This window comes from Paroedura picta, chromosome 11, assembly GCF_049243985.1.
Source record: "Paroedura picta isolate Pp20150507F chromosome 11, Ppicta_v3.0, whole genome shotgun sequence".
In the NCBI taxonomy this organism is placed as follows: Eukaryota; Metazoa; Chordata; class Lepidosauria; order Squamata; family Gekkonidae; genus Paroedura; species Paroedura picta.
The window spans coordinates 5,125,498-5,147,593 of NC_135379.1; the positions used below are offsets into that span (position 1 = coordinate 5,125,498).

Genomic DNA, 22,096 nt, shown 5'->3' on the forward strand with positions numbered 1-22,096 from the left:
CCCTACCAGCGCGCACCGTGTTGCAGGTATCCTGAATTGGTCCTCAGGGGATTGGAAAGTTCATATTTCCATAAGAGGTCTTAAAAGCAACTTCTCATCCTCATCAGAGGCCCCAGAAAGCTGTAGCAGGCTAGAGTTGATGGGCCTTTGCTTACAATCACCAGCAGTTGATCCTATCTTAGAAAAAGACTTCCAGCTTAGTGGCAGGGCAAAGGTTTGCAGAGCCAAACGTGCCAACGTCAATCCTTGCCCGTGCCTGTCTTCAGTCAGAAGAATCTCCGGAAGCAGGAGGTGGAAAGATCCTGTCGACTTTACAGCTTAGGCAGGTCTCAGCAAGGTGGGCATAAGAACATCAGGGAAGCCATGTTGGATCAGGCCAATGGCCCATGCAATCCAACACTCTGTGTCATGCAGCCCAGGGGGCATCAGGAGGTCCACTGGTGGGGCCAGAACTCCAGAAACCCTCCCACTGTTTCCCTCCAAGCACCAAGAAGACAGAGCATCCCTGCCCCAGACAGAGTGTTCAAGCGATATCTTCTGGCTAAGAGAACATAAGGACATAAGAGAAGCCATGCTGGATCAGGGCAACGGCCAATCTAGTCCAAAACTCTGTGTCACACAGTGGCAATGTTTTCTCTGCAATGGCAAGTTCCTGTAGATGCTCCCCTGAGGCTCCCATTAAAGCTACTTTTCACTAATCTCCATGAAGAGCCCCAATTCTGCATTGCTGTCTTCATGGGTGTGAATTCCAGGGTCATAACCCCCTCCCACGGTTGTCCACCAAGAACACAGAGCATCAGTGCCCCAGACAAAGTGTTCCACCTATATGTTGCGGCTGATGGACCTCAGCTCCATGTGTTGAAATTGTCTAAGCTTGCAACCACCATCTCTCCCTGCAGCCATGAATCCCACGTGTGAATTATTTTGATGCTTGAAAGATGCCCTGCCTATTACGAAACCCTTCCAGGAACTTCTACCACCCCTATCTCCATCCCTATCACAACACCCCCCTCCCCCCAAAAGATTGAGAGGAAAGATTTGTCAGTTTTCCAATGTGAAAAGATGTAACGAACAGGAGTAAGGAACTCTAAAGTGATCGCTCAAGAGTATCCACCAACCATGGGATCTTTAGCAGGCAAAGCAGCCTGTGTTCACTGGCCCTCCTCAGAGTTAACAGTCCGCTGCTAGGGAAATGAGCCCAAACCTCAGCTATTCTGCCCAGAAACAACTGAGTTGACACTTGCAACATATAATGGCATATGAAGACATTTGCTTTTATTGACTTTGCCCCTGAAATTTAGCTTAGTTTTCTGTTCTTCGTCTTTAACAAGGAACCATGTAACAGAAAGGAAGGAATGTAGAGAAGTAATGCTAAATGGACTGAGGTTGGAAGACCCTTCGCAGATCCAGGAGGGAGCAAAGGGTATAGGAAGGGTACAAGAAGGCTAAGTGCCCATGCAGAGTGCTCAACCCACCACCGGAACCTCTGGAAGCCTGCTACGTCCCCAGCTGACTTTTGAGGGTCTCTCTCTGTACTACAGGCTGACATACATTGAATGGTCAACTTGAATTTCTGCAATGGCTGTCTGTGTGGGGGTGATATCTTGCAGAGAATTTTCAAAACACTGAAACAAAACGCATCGAATTCTCTGGGGAGAAGGCCACCGCAGCTACACTAGTTCTCAAGGCATTGGTAGCACACGTGTAGCAGCCCTTCACTTACCACAAATTAGTGCATGTGTAATCCTTTTTCTGCCCGGCCAATGACTGCGAAGAAGCAGGTTATGATTCTCAGAATGTTAGATTCCATGCTTGCATGGGGGCTCATGTCCACATGTGGGATACAGAAAGCTGTGAGGCAGGAAACAGAGTAAGTCTGCCTGACTGGTGAACATTCCTCGCCAGCCATGCTGAGACTCGAGAAATAAAATATAAACCCCCACCCTGTTTTCTTGTCTGGATTATCAAGCCTCTGGAAGGCCTCGCTAGATGACTGGTAGGCGGATGGGCCTTGACGAGTCGCAAGATGTACAGGCCGAAACACCGGGCTCTGTGGGTCAAGCATTCCTTTCTGTGACCAAATACTGTGGTAGCAGCAGACAGGAAGGAAAAAGTGGCACAGAAAGGCAGATAGATATACAGATACTGGATGTCCTCTCGTGGCATACAAAAAGATGAAACAAATACATTCGTTACCCAGCTCTTAGAAGACAACAAATCACAATCTCTCTGTTTCAAGTACAAAACTCGGGAATGTGTCACGCCAGATAACGTTTCTTCTTATCTTCTCTTTGATTTTCATTCAGATGAGGCAACGGTTGGAATTTTTGCTTCACTCAGCACTTGCTGTTCAAGAACCATGTATCTTTTAAGGAGTGGTTGGTAGACCTTCAAAAGAAGAGAAAAATCACTTTCAGGGAGGGCTTTTTAAAAAATAAATAGTCTTTTAGCCTCATAATCAAAAGAGTATTTTATTTACTTAGAAGATCTGTGGGCCGCCTCTCCAGATGTGCCCAAAGCAGCTCGCGACTAACACAGTGAAAGAACAAAGCACTAAATAGCAATAAAAATAATTGGCTTTCCCCCCTCTTAAAGGCACAAACTGGTTGGATGTCTGCTTGTAACTGGTCTTTTGGAAATGCACATTCGTGCAGTTGCAACATGTGGGTTCTGCACAGATGCAGTGCAATGTTCAGGAACTTTCTAGATATCTGGAGACCCACAGTTTGCCCACCTCTGTTCTAGAGCTGAATCTGTGCTCCGGGTTCTAATTAGGCATGTGCAAAAAAACCCACATCAGACTGTTGTGGATTCTGCCTGAATCCAAAGCAGAATTCAGCCAGATCCAAAAGCGATTTGGCACCATTAAAGTCAATCGTGCATTGCAGTCAATTCCGTGGTGTGTAGGGGGCAGGTGTTTGAGGTAGGGGCAACCCAGACCTATAAAATGGCATTTCTCTTCATCAGGTAGCTCAGCCAAAAGCAATGGATTAAAAAGAATCGTAGAACTGTAGAGTGGGAAGGGGCCCTACAGGCCATCTAGTCCAACCCGCTGCTCAAGGCAGGATCAGCCTCAAGCATCCAGGAGAAGGATCTCTTCAGTGAGGGGGAGCTCCCCACCTCCTTAGGCAGCTCCTTCCACTGTTGAACTCCTCTGTCTGTAAAAACATTCTTCCTGATATCTAGCCAATATCATTCTACACATAGTTTGAACCCATTACTGCGGGTCCTCTCCTCGGCTGCCAACATGCCCTCCTCCAAGTGACAACCTTTCAAATCCTTCAAGAGAGCCATCCTGTTCCCTCTCAGCCTCCTCTTGTCCAGGCTGAACATTCCCAAGTCCGTCCGCCTTTCCCCACAGGGCTTGGTCCCCAGGCTCTGCAGAGGAGAGGACACGCAGTAATGGGTTTAAACTACAAGTACAATGATATAGGCTAGATATCAGGAAAATCTTTTCACAGTCAGAGTAGTTCAGCAGTGGAATAGGCTGCCTAAGGAGGTGGTGAGCTCCCCCTCACTGGAAGTCTTCAAGCAAAGGCTGGATGCACACTTTTTTTGGATGCTTTAGGATGCTTTGGGCTGATCCTGCGTTGAGCAGGGGGTTGGACTACATGGCCTGTGTGGCCCCTTCCAACTCTATGAATCTATGATCATTCTAGTCGCCTCCCTCTGCACCTGCTCCAGTCTGTCTACAGCCTTTTCTATGTGAGGTCTCCGGGACCATGCACAGGACTCCAGGTGTGGTCTGACCAATGCGGCATGCAGCTGGGCTTGGCTCTGGGAGGCCCGGTTTCCAGTCCTGGTTCAGTTCTGCCGTTGATCACCGCACAGTTTTTACTAAGCTCTGCCTCAGCTGTGGCTCTTCCCCGGCTGTAAAATGGAGATCGGCTGGCCGTGCTTTTGCGGGGGACAAATTAGATGGACTGTAAAACATTCCGCCCATTAAAAAAGGGCCATAAAATGAATAACGGGTATTCCGTGGCCTTATATTCACAGCTCTTTTACAGCTATGTTTTAATGACACTCTCAGGCAGTTTCTATGGAGATCGTGGTGGCAGGCAGATAAGGGTGCTCCAGTCCAGCGTTCTCTGAGTAGGCATCAGTAACTTGCTTCAAGGAGACGCACTGATCAAAATAATTCATGAGAGTCGTCTTGCTAATCACACCACACAGAGCTGATTGCTGGCATCTGGGTTGATTGGGGGGACGTAAACATGGCTCTCGGCGACCTTGGGCCAATCACGGTTCTCTCAGAGCTCTCTGAGCCCCACCTACCTCACAGGGTGTCTGTGGGGGGGTGGGGGGGGGAAGGAAGGAAGGGAAGGTGATTGTAAGCCACTTTGAGAATCTTTCAGGTACTGAAAAGCTGGGTACCAAAAACCCAGTTCTTCCTTCTTCCATTCTAGAGCTCTTATATACTAGATTCAAAGCCCGTACATGAGGATAGGCTTTGAAAGCCCCCCCACCACCACCGTGGCCGCCCAGCAGACACATAGAGGTGGCATTGCCCCCGGGTGCACCGTTTCTGGGCCCGGTGGGAAGGCCTGCCTCCCCCCACCCACCCTCCCGGCAGTGGCATGGCCTTCCCCTTGGGCTGATGGACCTCGGGGAAGGCTACAGTAAACAACCTCTACACATCCCTTTCCCGGGCAGCCCTATAAGGTCAGCGGAAGTTGGTTGGAACTCAACAGCCCTTTCCGCCCCCAGATCATCCCGCTGGGTTACATCAGAGAAGCAGGAGGCCCTGACCTTTGGCTTGGCCAGGGCAAGTGATGGCAGGCTTGGTCCCCCTCTGAACCGTCTTTCGCCGAGGCCATTCCACCTGGTCCTTAGGTAAGAAACAGTACCTGACTTTGCTTAATTTCCTCTTCCCTCCCCCAACCCTTTTCTCTTCTGCATTCGACTGTGAGTCATGATGGCATGAAAACATCTATTCTATCCTCCAATGAATAACCAGGAGGATTTAATAATATAGGTGCTAAAATATAATAATTGTAAGAGCCATCCCAGTTGTACAGACCCTGGAACTGTCAAGATTACAAGCAGGATCATTAGGTTTTTTCCTCTCCGCCATACATAGAAGGGGGAATAGATTCACATCGGCTGCAGGCTCAGAGGACAGGGGGGTTGCTTGAAGGGGGGAGAGGTTCACATGGGCTGCAGCCTCAGAGAATCAGGGGGCGCAACAGGAACTATTCGGAAACTTCTGACCTATTCCCAAAATTATAGCCCCCTCCACCCTAACCCTAGCCCTAACCTGCCCCCGGATGCCCTAGCATCTTGTTTTCCTTAAACGTATACAAGCAAACTACCGAACAAGCACTTATGGCTGTATTAGGGGCATCAATATGTCAGGCAAAAATAGCTCCTTTATTTACTGAAATATCTATAGTCAAGCCTCACTAATTCTCACTTTGATTATCTGCAGCCCTGATAAAGCCCGCTCGTTTGGTGCCGGCTGAGATTTAGTAGAGCGGCCCCGGATTGCCGCACGCAGTTGTGCGGCCGAGATAGCGAGCACTCGTTTATTCCTTTCCCGGCGCGAAGATTATTGTTGTTGTTTTTACAAATCGAAAACAAAACCGAACCAGGAGCGACAACCCTGTACGTACCCCCCCTGTACTACGGGGCCTTTATATACGGGCGTGCTACGAAGCGTTGTGGCGAGAATGCATTGCTCTAAATTAAAAGTGTCAAAAGGAATGAACGGCTACATTTAAGGCTACGGTGCCTTTGACTGCTTTATAGGAGCTGAATGCCTAACTTCCTAATTTGCAAAACCCAAGCATCTGCTGCAAGGCCTCTCCCCACCATTAGCATGAATAACTGATGTTCGGCTGTTGTTTTATACCCGTGCGAACGTGGAGGGGAAATTAAACCTATCGCTCTTTCTTTGTCTTGATTAATTTTGCGTGAAATTCACCTTTTGGGGGCCTCTCTCTCTCTCTCTTAAATTTTAAACCCTGAAAATATGAGATATAAAGGACAGCCCCTTTAGCAACAGTAACCTGCCCTGGATTCTTGAAAGATGGTGCCCAACGAGAGGTAGAAACTCTGCGGTTTGAAAACAGGCTGCTTGTGGTGCAGGAGGGCGGGTTGGACTCAAAGAAGCCATGCTGGAGAGGGCTGTCACCTGATTAAAGAAATCTGAGCTAGTTAACAGCATGCTTCTTCAGTCAATCTGCTAGAGCTGAATGCATTTGCATATGAATCATCTTCTTTCCGAAGGGGCTGGAAAAGACCTTGGGATGGGGTGGATGCCAGTCCAAGGGGCAGCCAGGCGCCATCTTTGAAGAGAGCTCGCCCTCCTTGTGAGGAAGGAAGGACGGCTCTTCTCAAATGGCGCTTGTTATCTGAAGCGCTATTTCGAGTCCTTCTAATTTAGAAGGTTCTTTTGAAGCAGGTTACCTGATAAACAGAGGCCACGTTGTAGTCAGCGACAACATTTCCAACCCCAAAAACACAATAAATTATGTGTTGACTCTGGTTGACATATTTTTAAATTTTGAATTGGTTCCCAGATTATATCATTTCTGCTGTGCGGTGTTCTTTGCTATCTGTCTTATCTGGCCGCAGTGCTGTATTTAATACATTTGATTTGATTTGACTCTAGTTGACAGGAGAACCCGGAGATCCTACCTTTACCGTGAACAGCACAAGTCAAGGTTGCCAAGCTGGTTTAATTCAAAGCACCCTTTCCCCTTAAAAAGTTACTGGGCAATCCTCAATAGAGTTAATCCAGTCTAAATGTATCGATATCACCGGGCCTCCAATGGAGTGACTCTGCATCAGATCACACCCGCTGAGGACTTAGAGCAGTCGAACATTTATTGTTTTATTGGTTTGACGAGTAAAAAAACTCTGTCGGGGCTGGAACCTACCCTGGGATCTAACCAAACAGGGGAGCTTCCTTCCTGGAGCCATTAATTCCTATCCCTTGCTTACCTGGTTTGGTCCTTGCCGGTCCTCACCATGGAGTTTGGGAACCGTACTGGAATGAAGTTAAATATTACCGATGGCAAGTAAACCCCACCGGGGTCCCAGAAACCAGGATATATCAGCCAGCCCAACAGCTGCCATAGACTCTCTCTGGCCCAACAAGTTGTGCCTCTTATGCTGCCTGGGCCCATTGGATAATGCACTTTCGGGGTTCCTTTGAAGCTAGATTTTCCTGTGTGAAACCAGGACAATCTACTTCTAAAGAGCATGGAGAGTGCATTATCCAGCGTGTGCAGAATGGGCCCTGGTTTCGCTCAGCTCCACTACCAAATGCCTAATGACGCCATTAGCTATGAGTAGCTGCGGTTAATATGACCTTACACTCTGTCCAAGAGACAAGTATTTGCTTATAAGAAGATGTGTTTGAAACACTAATAATTTCCCCCTTGACAAAGCCAGCAGGCAAAACGCATTGGGACTTCTATGAAGTAAGAATTTTAAAAAATCTGAAACTGAAGAGAGACAACTCTATTTGGATTTATTATTGCCATATTGTTGTCCCAGTGCATCTGTACTGTTTCATAATTGTTTCTTCACTGGAACCTACCCCCTCCTAGTTCATTCATTTTTTATTTCAACCCAGGCTTTCTCCTGACCTATAAGAATTGGCTGGCCCTAGAGACCCCACCTCTTCCACCCAACCAGAAGAGCCAGAAAAATCAAGACAGTTGGCAAACCATAACCTTCAACACAACATAATAATGGTGTGCTGTTGAGTTACAACTGGCTCACGGCATGACCCGGGACCGTGAGGTTTTCAAGGCAAGAGTTGGCTTGCCATTGCCTTCCTCTCCAGAGCTACCCCTGCCTTTCTGGGAGATCTCCCTTCCAATTCCTATCCGGGGCTGACCCTACTTACCTTCCAAGCCTTGACAAGATGGGGCTAGCTCAGGCTGTCGACTTTTTATGGCCGCTTCCTAAAAAACCATATCCTGGAACAGTTTTCACATTTCTCTTGGCTAGTTTCTACCGTCCTTATTCTGGAAACTTCCTTCTCTAAGATATATGTGTGGTAGGCAGCCTGGGGCAATTAAAGGGATTAATTTTTTTTGTAAGGAATGTCCAAAGGAAATAAAGAACACTCAAGGATTCGTAAAAAAAAAAAGAAGCCCTTTGGGACGTAAATCCTCTCCTTGCTGCAGCAGCTAACCGAACGTGTCACAAGGAGCTAGTGATATTTTACAAAAATATAACCTCATGGACCACCGTTAAAAAGGCTTGGTTTTGCTGCTTCTAGTTCTGGGCTGCTCGGGGGCAAGTTCGTTTCTTCCCTCCCTGGCCCTTGAAGAAAACTGCTGTCACGCCAGCAAGAGCCCCCACCCCTGGGAGATGCTTATTTTCCTGCCAGGTCCGCCTGTAGCCGTCGTCGAGAGGTAAAAGCATCACCGCTGCTGCTCCAGACATCAACTGACAGCAGCAGATGGACGCGCAAAGCCCCTGCTTCTGTTTCCCGTCACTTGCCCACGGAAACACCTTCCACTGTCAACGGCAAAAGAGAGCGGCTGCCTCCGAGCTCCCCGTCAAGAGCCGTCCGTGGTGGAGGGCTCCAACCTGTCCTGCCCTTCTGCTCTGGCCGGCTGCCGCCACTGCAAACTGGACACGTGGAAGGGCAGGATGTGAACTCACAAACCCGGAAAACCAAAGAGGAGGAAGGACACGTCGTGGCACCGCTCTGAAAGCGGGTAGAAGATATTTCTTGGTTACCAGAGGCCATTTCCTGAGTCTGTATTTTGGGGAAGGCCAGCTCACATCACTTCCGGGGCTCCTCGAAGTCTGAAAAGTTATTTCAGGGGCTCCTCTATGCTCAAGAGCCAGTTTGGTATAGTGGTTAGGAGTGCCTCACCCACCCCACAGGATGTCTGTTGTGGGGAGAGGAAAGGGAAGGCGACTGTAAGCCGCTTTGATACTTCTTCGGGTAGGGAAAAGCGGCATATAAGAACAAACTCTCTCCTTCTCCCTTCTCCCTCCTCCCTCCTCCCTCCCTCCTCCTCCTCCTCCCTCCCTCCTCCTCCTCCTCCAAAAGGTTTAAAAAAAACTGCTCTAAACTGAGCCGGTGAACCCGCAGGATTTAGAGAGACTGGAGGAGTGGCAGGGGGGACTGATTGCCACGGCCATGCAAGACCCGGAATCCACCGTCTAATTTCAGGTCACTCCCGCCTGAAGATAGCCACAGGGTCTCTGCTGGAATACAGCTCTTCCGGCCCCCAAGAGAAGTGCTGCGGTTGCCCCAAGTAAATAAATAAACATATGGAAGCCAACTGGTGGCCAGGAAGCATGCGGGGAAGGGGAGGCTAACAAGAGGTTAATTTCCCCCTCTTTCCCCTGCCCCCTCCCACCAGGAAGCACGACAAAGAAAGATAGGATCCTAAACGGCAATCTCCACTCAAATCTCCACTCATTCGTGAATGCTGGCAGGGGCTCATGGGAATTGTAGTCCATGGACATCTGGAGGGCCGCAGTTTGACTACCCCTGGTCTAAAGGAAAGGACAGGGGAAGCAGGCATAGAAAGAGGAAGAAGAGGGGACCAAAGGGGACGAGAAACTGAAACGGGATAAGACAAAAAGTGTGGGTCAGGGTGTGGGGCAGCAAACGGGCTCCAGGCGAGGCACGGCTGGGCACTGCTCTGGAGGGACGAGGGGAAATTAGGCACAATGAGAGAGAAACAAATTTTATGCCTCAACCAGCAATGCACTAATAGCGAGAGGACTCCAAGGATCATGTGGAAAAAAAAACACGGCTGTTTGGCCGTTTTGCAGGGGCTTGTGGGCTTGTAAAAACACCACCAGCGTTGTGATTATCTCCAGGATAATCGCACTCCTTTCCCCGTGCCTTTTGGCTTAATTAACCAACAAGCCAAGCATCTCCGGTTTTAATAGATTGCTAAACTAGCGCTGCATTTTAATGCCATAATAATGGATTCTTACTGTCTGTTAGCATATACTTAGCGTTATAAGATCTCCCCGGTTATTTCAGTCATGCCTACTGATTCAGATTAATCTTCCTTTTCTAAGAGAAATGTTTTCCATTCTCCCCCCCCTTTTTTTTTCTTTTCTCTCTTAAATAAAGGAGGGGGGGGGGAGGAAATACTCAATAGGTTTGCTGAAACAAGACACAAAGCCCTAGATGGGCTCAGCTGGTCTTTCGCATCCATCCTGGATGGGTAATGAGCAAAAGTTAATTACCATTAGATGGCTCTTTTAACAGCCTATTCATTCGGCCGGCTGATTTGGAGGCAGGATAAGTTGCTCCTGGCCAGCTTTCCAACACCGCCGCGTCAGGGTGATAAATGAGGGCCTTCACCAAGAATCCGGACCACAGAGGCAGACAGCTCCCTGTTATGGCTTGAATCGAGCCCTCGCCTTGTGAAAATCCATATGGCCGGCCTTGTGCCATGCCAGCAGAAGGGCCGTGGTCCTCCTCGCCCTCTGGGGGGCAGGGGGTCTCAAGCCCTGCTTGTAAACCAGAATGATGTTCACAAGCCGGTAATCAATATATTAGATGCAAAGAGAGAATTCGCTCTTCATGTACTCTGGCTGCTACATCTTCTATTACCTGCTCGAATGTGTAAGATATATAATATACAATCATATATAATTCTGAACAGGGCCCTAGAGTGTGGATAAAAAAATCCACACAGTAGGGATAGGATCAACTGAGGAGGGGGGGGGGGAGTCTTCTATTAATAGGTTTGCTGAAAAACCTGAAATCTTTGTTTTTTAGGCACCGTTGGGGGGTCCTTCTCCCCAGCAGACGTGTCAGGAACTGCTGTCCGGCAGGGTCTTCCTCAATCTGCTGACTCAAGGCCAAATCGATTCAAGATCCTCTGTTTCGGCCCCTTTAAACTAATGAGGATTGCAATTCGGCTCGGATAAGCCTGAAAATCAGCACTGATTTAAGGTTTGGGCTGGGGGCTGAATCCAAGCTGAATCGCACGTTCCCCACTGCCACCTGAAATGCCACACTCCTCAACAGAGTCAGTTCACACGTTCAGCCATCAGACATCTGGTGCAGTGTTAGCACATCATGCTTATTCATGTGTCAATGAACCTCAGAAGAAGGGGGGGATTGTAATGAATCCTGATGAGCTTTGTTTCTAAAGCAGGGGTAGTCAAACTGCGGCCCTCCAGATGTCCATGGACTACAATTCCCATGAGCCCCTGCCAGCATTCGCTGGCAGGGGCTCATGGGAATTGTAGTCCATGGACATCTGGAGGGCCGCAGTTTGACTACCCCTGTTCTAAACCACTGGCTTGTCTTTCTTCACTTGGTTCCAAAAATCCCCCCTTCGTTTACCCCCCAAAACAAATTCAGGGATATGAACTGGAGGACCTTGCATGGGTTTTGCCAGGTTGCTTCTCAGAGGACTCCCCGGGAAGAGAGCGCTTAACCTCTGGTTGACTTTGAAGTTTATAAAAAGAACCCGTCAGTTAACTGGAAGCAGCTGAACCCGACAGGACGAAATCGGACCGACAGCGAGATGCAGCCCTGTTAAAAACAGAACCAAACTGACTCATCGGATTATGAACTTCCACTGCACTTTTCATGCTCTCCCGCAGGATCCGCTGACAGGCCCTCTGGCCTTGGTTGTTTTCCCAGCCAGGAAGCTTGCGGAGAAGCCTTCTGTGGGCCGGCAATGCTTTTTGCAGATTTCGAGCAGGGAGGAGGGAAAAGGGAAGGGTGCAGACCGCAGCTGCCGGATCAGAGAGCAAGAACTGCACTTGGAAAAGATCGGTTCTGGGGACATCGAGGCCAACGTGCCGGACAATGAAAAGAAGAAAAGTATGTGCTAGGGGAGAGCATCCCCATGTTACGTTTTCACTCTCCTTCTCTGTAACCGGTGGTAGAACTTAGCTAGTTTCCTGACACCATTCTCGGTCCTTTGCCCCGCACTCTTGGGGAAAGCTGGGATGAGGGTGGATGTATTCTGCACATTACCAAGGGGGAAAGGGAGAATTTGACACGGGCCTGCCGTTTTCAGCAGCAGAGTGCCCTTTCCTGCAGTGCACAGTTCCGCCTAGAGAAGGAATCAAAGACCGTCATTTCCTCCCTGGAAATCTTCACCTTTCTTCTAATGACCCAGGGCATGGAATTGCCCCTTGCACTAATTTCCCTGCAATATTCACGACAAACCCTGGCCCGGATGGCTCATGTTGGTACCCTCTTGTAAGATGCTGGAAGCGGAGGAGGGCTGGCTCTGATTAGTACTTGGGTGGGACACTGGCAAGGAGGCCCAGAGCTGCTACACAGCGGCAGAGAAGGGCAAACATCCCTGTTTCTCGGCCGTCTTGAACTCTACAGGGTCACCCTAAGAAAGCTGCTTTCCACTATTACCCCAAGATCTCTCCCCGAGATAGTTCAGCCCACATTGGAGCACGTGGGAAGTTTTCTGCTTCCGTGAGAATCACTTTGCATTTAATTGCAATTGAACCTTCTCGGCCATTTTGACAAGGAGCCATTCACGGAGCTTCTTGTGGTGTTCTTTGCGGCCCGTTTGGACCTCCTTCTCATCCATTACGCAAACCTCGGTAATCAACCACTTTGAATGCCAGAGGTGCCAAAAGAGTTAGAGGGCCACAGGCAGTCCTAGGGGCCTGGGGTGCAGGGCAGAGAGGGAACCAAACCAGGGTTCCTACTGCACACTTCTATGATGCCTACTCAGAAGTAAATCCCATTAGGTTCAATGGGACTCACTCCTAGGCAAGCAGATTTAGGATTTCAACCCTTGTAACTTGTCATGTTCGTGTATATATGTTGACTGGGAGCCCCCAAAGTTGTAGTTAATGGTAAGGCTGTGGCTCAGTGGGAGAGCATCTGCTTGGCTTGCAGACGGTCCCAGGTTCAATCGCCAGTTAAAAGGACAGGGCAGGAGGGGATGGGAATATTTCAGCCAGAGACCTTAGAGAGCTGCTGCCAGTCTGAGTTGGCAATACTGACCTTGTTATACTTCTGGCCTGACTTAGGATAAGGGAGCTTCATGCATTCAGAGTTCATCTAGGAGATCAAAAAACTCCAGGCCAACCCCCATATGAAAAAGGTCTCCTGTTGGTGAAATGTTGCTAGCTTACCTACCTGATACATTGACATTGCTCTAAACAGCTATCATCTCTCCCCAGGGGCCAGGAGAGTTCCACAGCAAAGGCTCACGTCTCCAATGTGCCCCTGGAAGTTAGGGGTTTTTTCCAGTGACTGGCTTGCGACGGCTTGTAACACAGATTGGCAGCCCATACAAAAGAAGCCGTTCCCCCTGAGATAAAAAGCTTTCTTTGCAAACAGTTCCAGCAGCCCCTTCTATCTGTCTTAAAGCAAAGAGGAAACAAAAAACGAGTCAATCGGATAAAACTGGCCCAAGCCACCTCACCAGAGTCGCGCCGGTCGCTGGCGTGGCGACTAATCTGGGTCCTGGTGCTGATTTCACGACGTCAACGAAGGCCACGTTCGACTCTGCCACCAGTCCTGCAATGAGGATCGCAGGCCGGATCAATGCACAGAAACAAGACGAGGGATGTGCCCGGACTCCCGGGCAAATTAACACATTGCATTGATCCTCCTCGGCCGGGTCAGCATTCAGGAGTGAAGGATAGAGGGTAAAGACCTCGCTTTCCGACGCAACTTGGGCTTGGGTGAGCCGGGACGCTGAGATTGAGTTTACGCCAATCACTCCCGTTCGCCCCGTGGAGGGCGAAGCCGGCCACGAGACTTGCAAGTTCAACAGTATCAGTAATCATTGAGGCACACTGATCAAGCAGCAAGCAGATGAGAAAAATAGAGGGGAAGTGATGAATTCAAGGACGAAGCGTGACCCAAAAGCCCACAGACAAGGCTGGAGACGGAAAATGAAGAGCTGGGGGAGGGGGAAGGGTAACAGGGAAGGAAGGAGGGAGGGAGCGAGACAGGAAGAGAAATTATCCCGGTCTCGCAAGCTGCTTTTACTAGGCTGCCCACCCAGACGCTACCACAAGAGTCGTTTGTGACCTAAAAGAGAGAAAGAGCCACCTTGTGCAAAGCTTCCCTGCCTGGAAGCAATTGCTGCTCCCCACCGGCCTCCCTGACAGTGTTTGTTTATAAGTCTAATGAATCCACAAATAGTTTGAACCAGAGGGCCCTGGATTAAATAGACAGCATGCGCCGGAAAGGCACTCTGTCGCGGGGTCACCACCGTTTTGCAGCCGTTGCCAATGCTCTCTCAGTCATATATTGGAAAGGCCTGAAGATTCCTCTGCTGGTGGACCCTCCACTCGATCTGGGTTTTGCCTGCAGGGAGTCTGAAGGGGAGGGGGGAGCTTTTACTGCACATAGTTTTCCCTCCTTCTTAATCTCTCCCCTTCCGGGAGGACAGGTCTGTCGGTGGCTACTAGGTAAGTAGTAGGGGCTCATGGGAATTGTACTCCATGGACATCTGGAGGGCTGCAGTTTGTCTACCCCTGAGTTAAGGAGATTAAAGGGAACCTCCATATTCAGAATCTTAGCGCCAGGAGGCAATATCAGGGGAAGGCCTTGGATTCAGTGCCATGTTGTCGGCCCTCCAGAGGAATTGGTCAGGTACTCGTTGGAACAGGATGCTGGACTAGATGGACCACTAGCCTGATCCAGCAGGGCTCTTCTTATGTTCTTATCAGGGGAAGGCCTCAGCCTCTATACCTAGCAAAGGGTTTCCATGCTTCCCACTGCTTATCTCAAGTTCTCAAGTTCAGAGCCAATTCACAAAGGACAATGGAGAACCCCAACAGAGTATCAACCCTAGGGCAAGCTGGAGCATCCTTTGCAACACCCAAGGTTTGCTTCACCGTTTTTTGCGAGCTCCTCTGCAGGAAAGGATTTGCTGAAGGCAAGCAGCTTGAAAACCAAAAGCCTATCATGCAACACATTCCCCCTCATAGTACGCAGAACGCTCTCCTGGGGGCAATTTTCTTTCCCAAACAGAGTCAAATATGTATTCTGCTCTCTGTGTTCGTACTGCTTAGAGGGCTCTTCAGCTGACTTACCGTGAATTGCTCGGTAAGCGGAACCTAAACAGGCTGAATTAGCTGTGTCAATAGTGTAAACCGGAGCGCTGAACACGTCCGACAGGATCTGGGAAGAGAAAAAGCATCGGTTACATCTAAGCGGTGGGAAAGAGATTTTTTACTCCTGGAGCCTAAGCACACAGACAGGCTGCTGCATGGGGAGATCGGCCATAGAAAAGCTTCCCTTGCGATCTCATCTGTGCCCTTGAGGCACACCATTTTTCGGGGGCTTGCAAGTAGCCATAAAAGGAAACCGGTGGGATTTCCACTGTTTTTCCTGCAGATCACAGAACTGGGATGCAGGGCTGCATCATGAATTTGACAATCAATGTACTATGTGTCGATGACATTGGTGGGCAGGGAGAAGGGAATAAGCAGAGGCCTAGGGCTCTGTCTCCCAGCTCAAGAGTGTCCTTGATTCCACCAAGTCGCTCCCTTTGTGTTATGAAAAATCACTGCATCTGCTTTTACAAATGTCTTGTACCGATTCTCGTCCACAGAGGAAGAAAGCAGGCAATGCACATTTCACTGTACAATGCCTCCGTTTTGTGCACATGAGCTATATTATGAAATATTCACCTCTTAATGATGACTAGCCAACTGAACTGGACATTTGTTTGAATGTATCTTCCATGGTTTCATAGAATCATAGAGTGGGAAGGGGGTCCTACAGGCCATCTAGTTCAATCCCATTCTCAACGCAGGATCAGCCTCAAGCATCCCGGATGAGTATCTGTCCAGCTGATGCTTGAAGACTGCCGGTGAGGGGGAGCTCACCACCTCCTCAGGCAGCCCATGCCGCTTGCTGAACTACTCTGGGGGTAAATTCCACCCCCCCCCCGATATCTAGCTGGTTCAGTTCTACATGTGGTTTAAACCCACTACTGCAGGTCCTCTCCTCTACTGCCAATGGGAACTGCTCCCTGCCTTCCTCCAAGGGACAACCTTTCAAAGACTTCAAGAGAGCCATCCTGTCCCCTCTCAGCCTCCTCTTCTCCAGGCTGAACATTCCCAAGTCCGTCCGCCTTTCCCCACAGGGCTTGGTCCCCAGGCCCTGGATCACCTTCATCACTGTCCTCTGCACCCTCTCCGTTTTGTCCATGCCCTTTTTGAAGTGGTAAGCATCAGTGAAAGTCTGTCCTTCTTAGTATCAGCAACTGAAGTCGCTACTGAAGGCGGCTTCTATATAGTGATTATAGTGATTCTATAAACAGGGTTCAGCGGGACTCTGCTGAAGCTAAGGGGGGAAAAACAGCAGGGACTTCTCTAATATTAAAACGAAGCAAGAGCTGAGATTTTAATACCTGTGCTTACATGTAATAATCCCCTCACCTGCATACTCAGGCTGCTATTGAAGCAACATTCAATGACTCACTGGGAGCTCTCCAGGGTCCTGAAGGGGTTACACCCCAGGTTTATAGCCAGGCTAAAACACAGGAGGGAGGGTGTTAAAGATTTTATAAGATCTCACATACTTGCAAAATGTCTTTATTGTAGGATGCCCCACCGGTAGCCAGGATCCTGGTGGTTGGCACTGCGAAGTGGAAAAGAGAGAGATGGCCATGAATATAGTGTGTACCACTCCCAGGAAGGGTTATAATGTCCTGTTAGACAAAAATTAACTAAGATCACAATTCAAAGCCAGTGGCATCTTCAGACCTCTGATGGGACAGGTTTTAGGCTTGGAGAGCTTGTGCCCAAGATAATCTGTTTTTTAAGGATCCAAAAGGCTCCTTTTCATGTTTGTTGAAGGAGACTAACGTGGCCGCCGCCTCCACCACCCCTCCGATACGCTGAAGGAAGATTGTGGCTTTGTTTCAAATCTGCTGGAATGAGTCTCAGAGCTAAATGGAAGACAGACGGCCATTGTATGATCACATCTTAGGGCTGATGACAATGCTATATCCCTTCTGGGTTTCCCCCAGAAGGGATGCTGGGTCAATTGCGAGATGCTCTATGCCTGTGCCCCTGCCTCAATCCTTGTGTTCCTACCCGACATTTTCATTTTAAGTGCCCATTTCCCATTTCTGCATGGGACGATGGACTCAGCTGGTTGTATCATGTGCTGGAAGGTTCCAACCGTAAGTGGGAACTTCCCAATCCAAAGGTAGGAAGCCTCTGAAGAGCAGGACTAAGAGGCAAAAACCTGGGGCTCTATTTTCTCTGGTCTTCCGGGGTGACTGGTTGGCCTCTTTATGCCACAGAAAACTAGATCAACCATCGGTCTGTTCCAGCTGGTTTCTTCTGGTATTCTTAAAATCCTGTGCACCGACCACAAACATAAGACTAGTGGCATCTCAGCAAAACCAAGGGGAAATGTTATTGAACTTCAGTCCAAAGGAAAACACTTCAAGCCCTTGGTTACAGAAAAGACACGATCCCACGGTGAGACAGCGGAACTCTCCTCAAATATCGCATCACCCTTATTTAAAAAGACACAACAGGACTAGCCGCCAACTGCACAAGCCCCACACACAATTACCAAGCCCAGCGTGCTGCGATTCGGACGCAGACGTTTTTGCAATTCAGCCAAAGGCGCCGCAAAAAGAGGAGACTTCATTCCACCGATAAATTTAATCAGATCTTCCTCTTTGGAGGATATTCAGCGATGCACAAATTGGGTTTTAAAAGCCATTAAGATCTCTGTCAATGTCAGTAAACAAATAAACCACACAGCCGACTGATTCCTGGGAGAAAACAAGTTTCAATTATACCTGCTCAGAGTGACAGAGCCCTGCCAATATTTTCAGAAACGTGTCACAGAAAGCAATGAAAAATAACCACCCAAACTACCGGGCTTGGAAAACAAGACAAAAAAACAAGACGGCAGCCGCAGCAGGCCAGTAACAACAACCACCATGCTGAAATCTTTACTGTTTGGTCAAGGAGGTGCCTTTCTTTTCCACACCTTCTCTTCTGAACGCCTTGTCCACAGGCCGATAGAGGAGATTGCGGCCGGCCGTAGGTCTGTTTCTCTTGGGAGGATAACTGCTGATGGGCCAGTCCAGGCAACATCTTGCCAAAGGTGCAATCCACAAGGGGTGTCCCAGAACCCATTGCAACTCTGCAGGGCATGCTGGGGACACGTCTTCAATCGCCGCCTCCCCATTGTCTCTACCCTGGATCTCCAAAGAATCTCCGAATCTCACTCGGGGTCTTTGTTAAAAGCGTTGGGCTAGCATCTGGGAAATCTGGGTTCGAATCCCCACTTGTGCCAAGGAAACTCACTTGGGTGTTCTTGGCTTAGTCGCACATTCTTTCAGCCTAAATCACCTCACAGGGTTGCTGTGAGATAAAATAGAGAGGAGAGCCACATAAGTGATTTTGAGTCTCCACTGGGGGAAACGGCAGGGTACAATGAATGAATGAATAAATGAATAGAAGGGTTTTTATACCCCGCTTTTCACTGACCAATGGAGTCTCAAAGCGGCTTACAATTGCCGTCCCTTTCTCCCCACAACAGACACCCTGTGAGGGAGATGAGGCTGAGAGAGGTTCTGTCAGGCTTGGTCAGAAAAGCTTTATCAGAGCTGTGACTAGCCCAAGGTCACCCAACTGGCTGCATGTGGAAGAGCAGGGAATCAATCCTAGCTCGCTGGATTAGAAGCCGCCACTCTTAACCACGACACCACTGTCTCCCCAACTGATTGCCTAGGCTGCATCTACAATCAAACCACCACATGCTAATGGAAAATCTTGAGTCGCACATAATAAGAACGCAAGCACTGTCAAATGTCTCTCGCTAGCCCAGCCTTTTCCAACCTTTTGACCGTGGAAACATTTTTCAGGCCTTGGGGAACCTCAGAAGTGGTGATGTGCCCCTTCAGAGAGTGGGCATGGAAGTAAGATAGCGGGAGCCAGACACTCAGTCTATGAATCATTTACTGTTTCTATTGTGGAGAAAGAGACTAGGCCGGCATAGCAACAATGGAAGTGGACTCCAGGGACATCTAGTGACGTCAGCGGCCATCTGAACTTCTGGGAAAGGCCACGTCACCCCTGGGGAGCTCTCGCATAACCACAGGTTTCTCCAGAATCATGGCTGGAATCCCAACTCTTGCCTAATTCCCCTTGATCAAGGACCATGCTAGTGTCAAAGAATTATCAAAGGGGCAGACTCAGTTCTCGAAGCCTCCTGCCCCTTCTGTGCCGGGTGGCTTCCATGTCTCCTCCGCCGTTCCACTAGAAGTTGACCAAAAATGGAAAGATGTCTTTCCAACAGATCTCTGTGCCAATGGGACACGTATAAAGCTTTGAAAGGTGCCACCCTGCCCTCCAAAGATGACTCAAGGACTCTTTTTCTATTGCTGGCCTTCTAGCTTGCCAGGGATGCACAAGCTACAGACCCCAGGAGATAAAAAGAGAACGGGAGAGCAGCCACAAGGGACTAAAAGGGAAGAAGGGTCGTTCATTCACCATCTTCATGCTTCCTAAGAGACTTCACCTGGCTCTGTCCCGTTAGCATAACACCCTGCGCCTTCCTTTTGTACAAACCCGACATTTTATGTGAAGAACAATTGTGGCCATGCCGCCAGCTGTCCTGCGACTGCACGCTTCAGCAAACAAACAAGCTAATAAGCCAAAGGAATCCTTTGAAGGATGGCTTCTCTCCCCTCCAAAAACCAGCTTATGGAGATCGGTACCTGATGCGTACCTGAACAGTGGAAGCGCCAGGTGGCACCAATGTATTCCATGGACAGGGCTCACACACACACACACACACACAGGATGATGGCGTCGCCTAGCAACCAGAGGATACTTAAGGCTTGAAATCTAGCTTATCGAAATCTAACAGCCTGAAGAGAAACAAAGCCACTATCTAATCTAAGATTTATCACCTCGTCTAAGGTTCTGCGGGCGCGCACGTGTGCGCACGAGAAAGACGCCGCCATTGCGATGGGTGTATTCCCAGGAAGCGTAATTAATGGGCAAAACAATGCAGAAATGCTGAACAGCTTAACAGGGTGCACACTTTGATTTAAGGAAAGCTGGCGATCAAAGGATTGTGAAGAACAGCTCTGCGGTCGGAGCGAGCAGCTCATAAATTTGAAGGAGCTGGCGTAACACCAGGATGTCCCCACATTTTGCCACTGTCACAAATTCACAAGCGGAGCATCCAAAGCAGGTCTGCTCAGAAGTCAGTCCCAATTTATTGTCTGGGCTTTGCTCTCAGGGCCATGTCCTTGGGACTCCACAGTGTAGGTGGATTCCATAAACCACTGCCCTGATGTTCACACGTGGCCACAAAAATCACACCTCTGCCTGTACATGGAGCACACTTGGAAGCTTCCTGCCTCCTCGAGAAGGCTTCCTCAGAGCCCAGTATGTCATGACTGCACACTGCTAGCACTTGGTACAATTCATAAAGCTGGGATTTGCCCCACAAATGTTTGGGAGCAGAGTATGTGAACACCTGCCAAGCTTGTGGTGGCGGGAAATGCCGGCAAGTTGCAGCCAACTTATGGTGAACGTAGAGCCTCTTATGGCGCAGAGTGGTAAGGCAGCCATCTGAAAGCTCTGCCCATGAGGCTGGGAGTTCAATCCCAGCAGCCGGCTCAAGGTTGACTCAGCCTTCCATCCTTCCGAGGTCGGTAAAATGAGTACCCAGCTTGCTGGGGGGTAAATGGTAATGACTGGGGAAGGCACTGGCAAACCACCCCGTATTGAGTCTGCCATGAAAACGCTGGAGGGCGTCACCCCAAGGGTCAGACATGACTCAGTGCTTGCACAGGGGATACCTTTACCTTTACCTTATGGTGAACGTTTAGGGCACTGGTTCTCAGCCTGAGGGTCGGGACCCCTTTGGGGGGTTGAATGACCCTTTCACAGGGGTCGCGGCAGGACAAGCAGCATGGCGTGGGGGGCGCCATCTACACAACAGCCTTGTGGGGTAGATTGAGAGAGAGCGTTCGTCCGTCTGGAACAGTGGAAGAGAGCGAGATCAGCATGGTGGGACAAGAGGCAGAGCTCAACTGAGAAACCTTGACTGACAGCCAGCACTTAGGATATAAGACGGTTAGTTTAATGCATCTCATCTCTCCGGCTGAATTGCACTATACATGTGTGTGCGTTTGAGACCCAGTGGATGGGAGTGTAGCCTGCTATTTCAGTAAACTTGATCACTGCTATGAAGAAGAAGAAGAAGAGTTGGTTCTTATATGCTGCTTTTCTCTACCCAGGGATGGACAAGCCACATCCCTCTACCCAGGGATGGACAAGCCAAGGAGACTCAAAGCGCCTTCCCTTTCCTCTCCCACGAACAGACACCCTGTGAGGTGGGTGATGATGAGAGAGCCCTGATATTCCTGCTCGGTCAGAACAGTTTTATCAGTGCTGTGGCGAGCCCAAGGTCACCCAGCTGGCTGCATGTGAGGGAGTGCAGAATCGAACCCGGCGTGCCAGATTAGAAGTCCACACTCCTAACCACGACACCAAACTGGCAGTCCCCTTGTATGCAAACCTGGATCTTGCATATCATTTCCTTGGGATTTCTGCACACCCAGAGCTCCTGGCCAGAAGGGGTGGGGGATAAGGACATAACAACAGGACTTTAGATAAGGACATAACAACAGGCACAGATTCACATTCCTTAACATTAACCTCGACTAGCCTTCATCCTTGCCTGCTGTATGCCATTTTTTAAAAGACCTGGAGGAAAAATCCAGGATGTGGCATTTCATTCACAGGGCAGGGAACACAGAATAAAACAACCCAGCTTCACTTGCTGTCAAAAGCCACTGGAAGTCACTAGAAGGGGCTGCTTAAAATGAAACAGGCCCCTAAAAGGTCTGGAGGCAATCTCTCCCACCTGCCAGAGTTGTAGAATAGCTCCTGGGGCCTTTGCTCTGTAATTTTGTAATCCTAGTTTAATTGCATTGTTCAACTGTTTTAAATATTTATTTTATTTGGGGGGGGGGTGTATGATCCCTCTCCTAGAACTTGCCCAAGTCGATTTACAATCCAAAAGTAGAATCATAGAAGGATAGAGTTGGAAGGGAACTCCTGGGTCATCTAGTCCAACCCCCTGCACTAGGCAGGACACTCATATCCCAATCGCTCATCCACTGTCACCTGCCACCCCCTTAAGCCTGCA

The 22,096-nt window shown here is 49.2% G+C and overlaps 1 protein-coding gene across 5 annotated transcripts in view; it reads right to left on the reverse strand.

Annotated features, from left to right (window-relative positions):
* Nucleotides 1–1,253: 1,253 nt before the first annotated feature.
* The window catches only part of XYLB (xylulokinase), an 88,693-nt gene continuing 67,850 nt past the window's right edge, over nucleotides 1,254–22,096 (reverse strand). For all 5 annotated transcript variants that reach the window (XM_077304096.1, XM_077304093.1, XM_077304095.1 and 2 more), the window contains 4 exons: nucleotides 16,479–16,537; nucleotides 14,983–15,070; nucleotides 13,359–13,453; nucleotides 1,254–2,388 (listed from right to left, as the gene is read on the reverse strand). In XM_077304096.1, coding sequence (XP_077160211.1) covers nucleotides 2,299–2,388; nucleotides 13,359–13,453; nucleotides 14,983–15,070; nucleotides 16,479–16,537 — 332 coding nt within the window. In that variant the 3' untranslated portion in view covers nucleotides 1,254–2,298. The remainder of the gene's footprint in view (nucleotides 2,389–13,358; nucleotides 13,454–14,982; nucleotides 15,071–16,478; nucleotides 16,538–22,096) is intronic.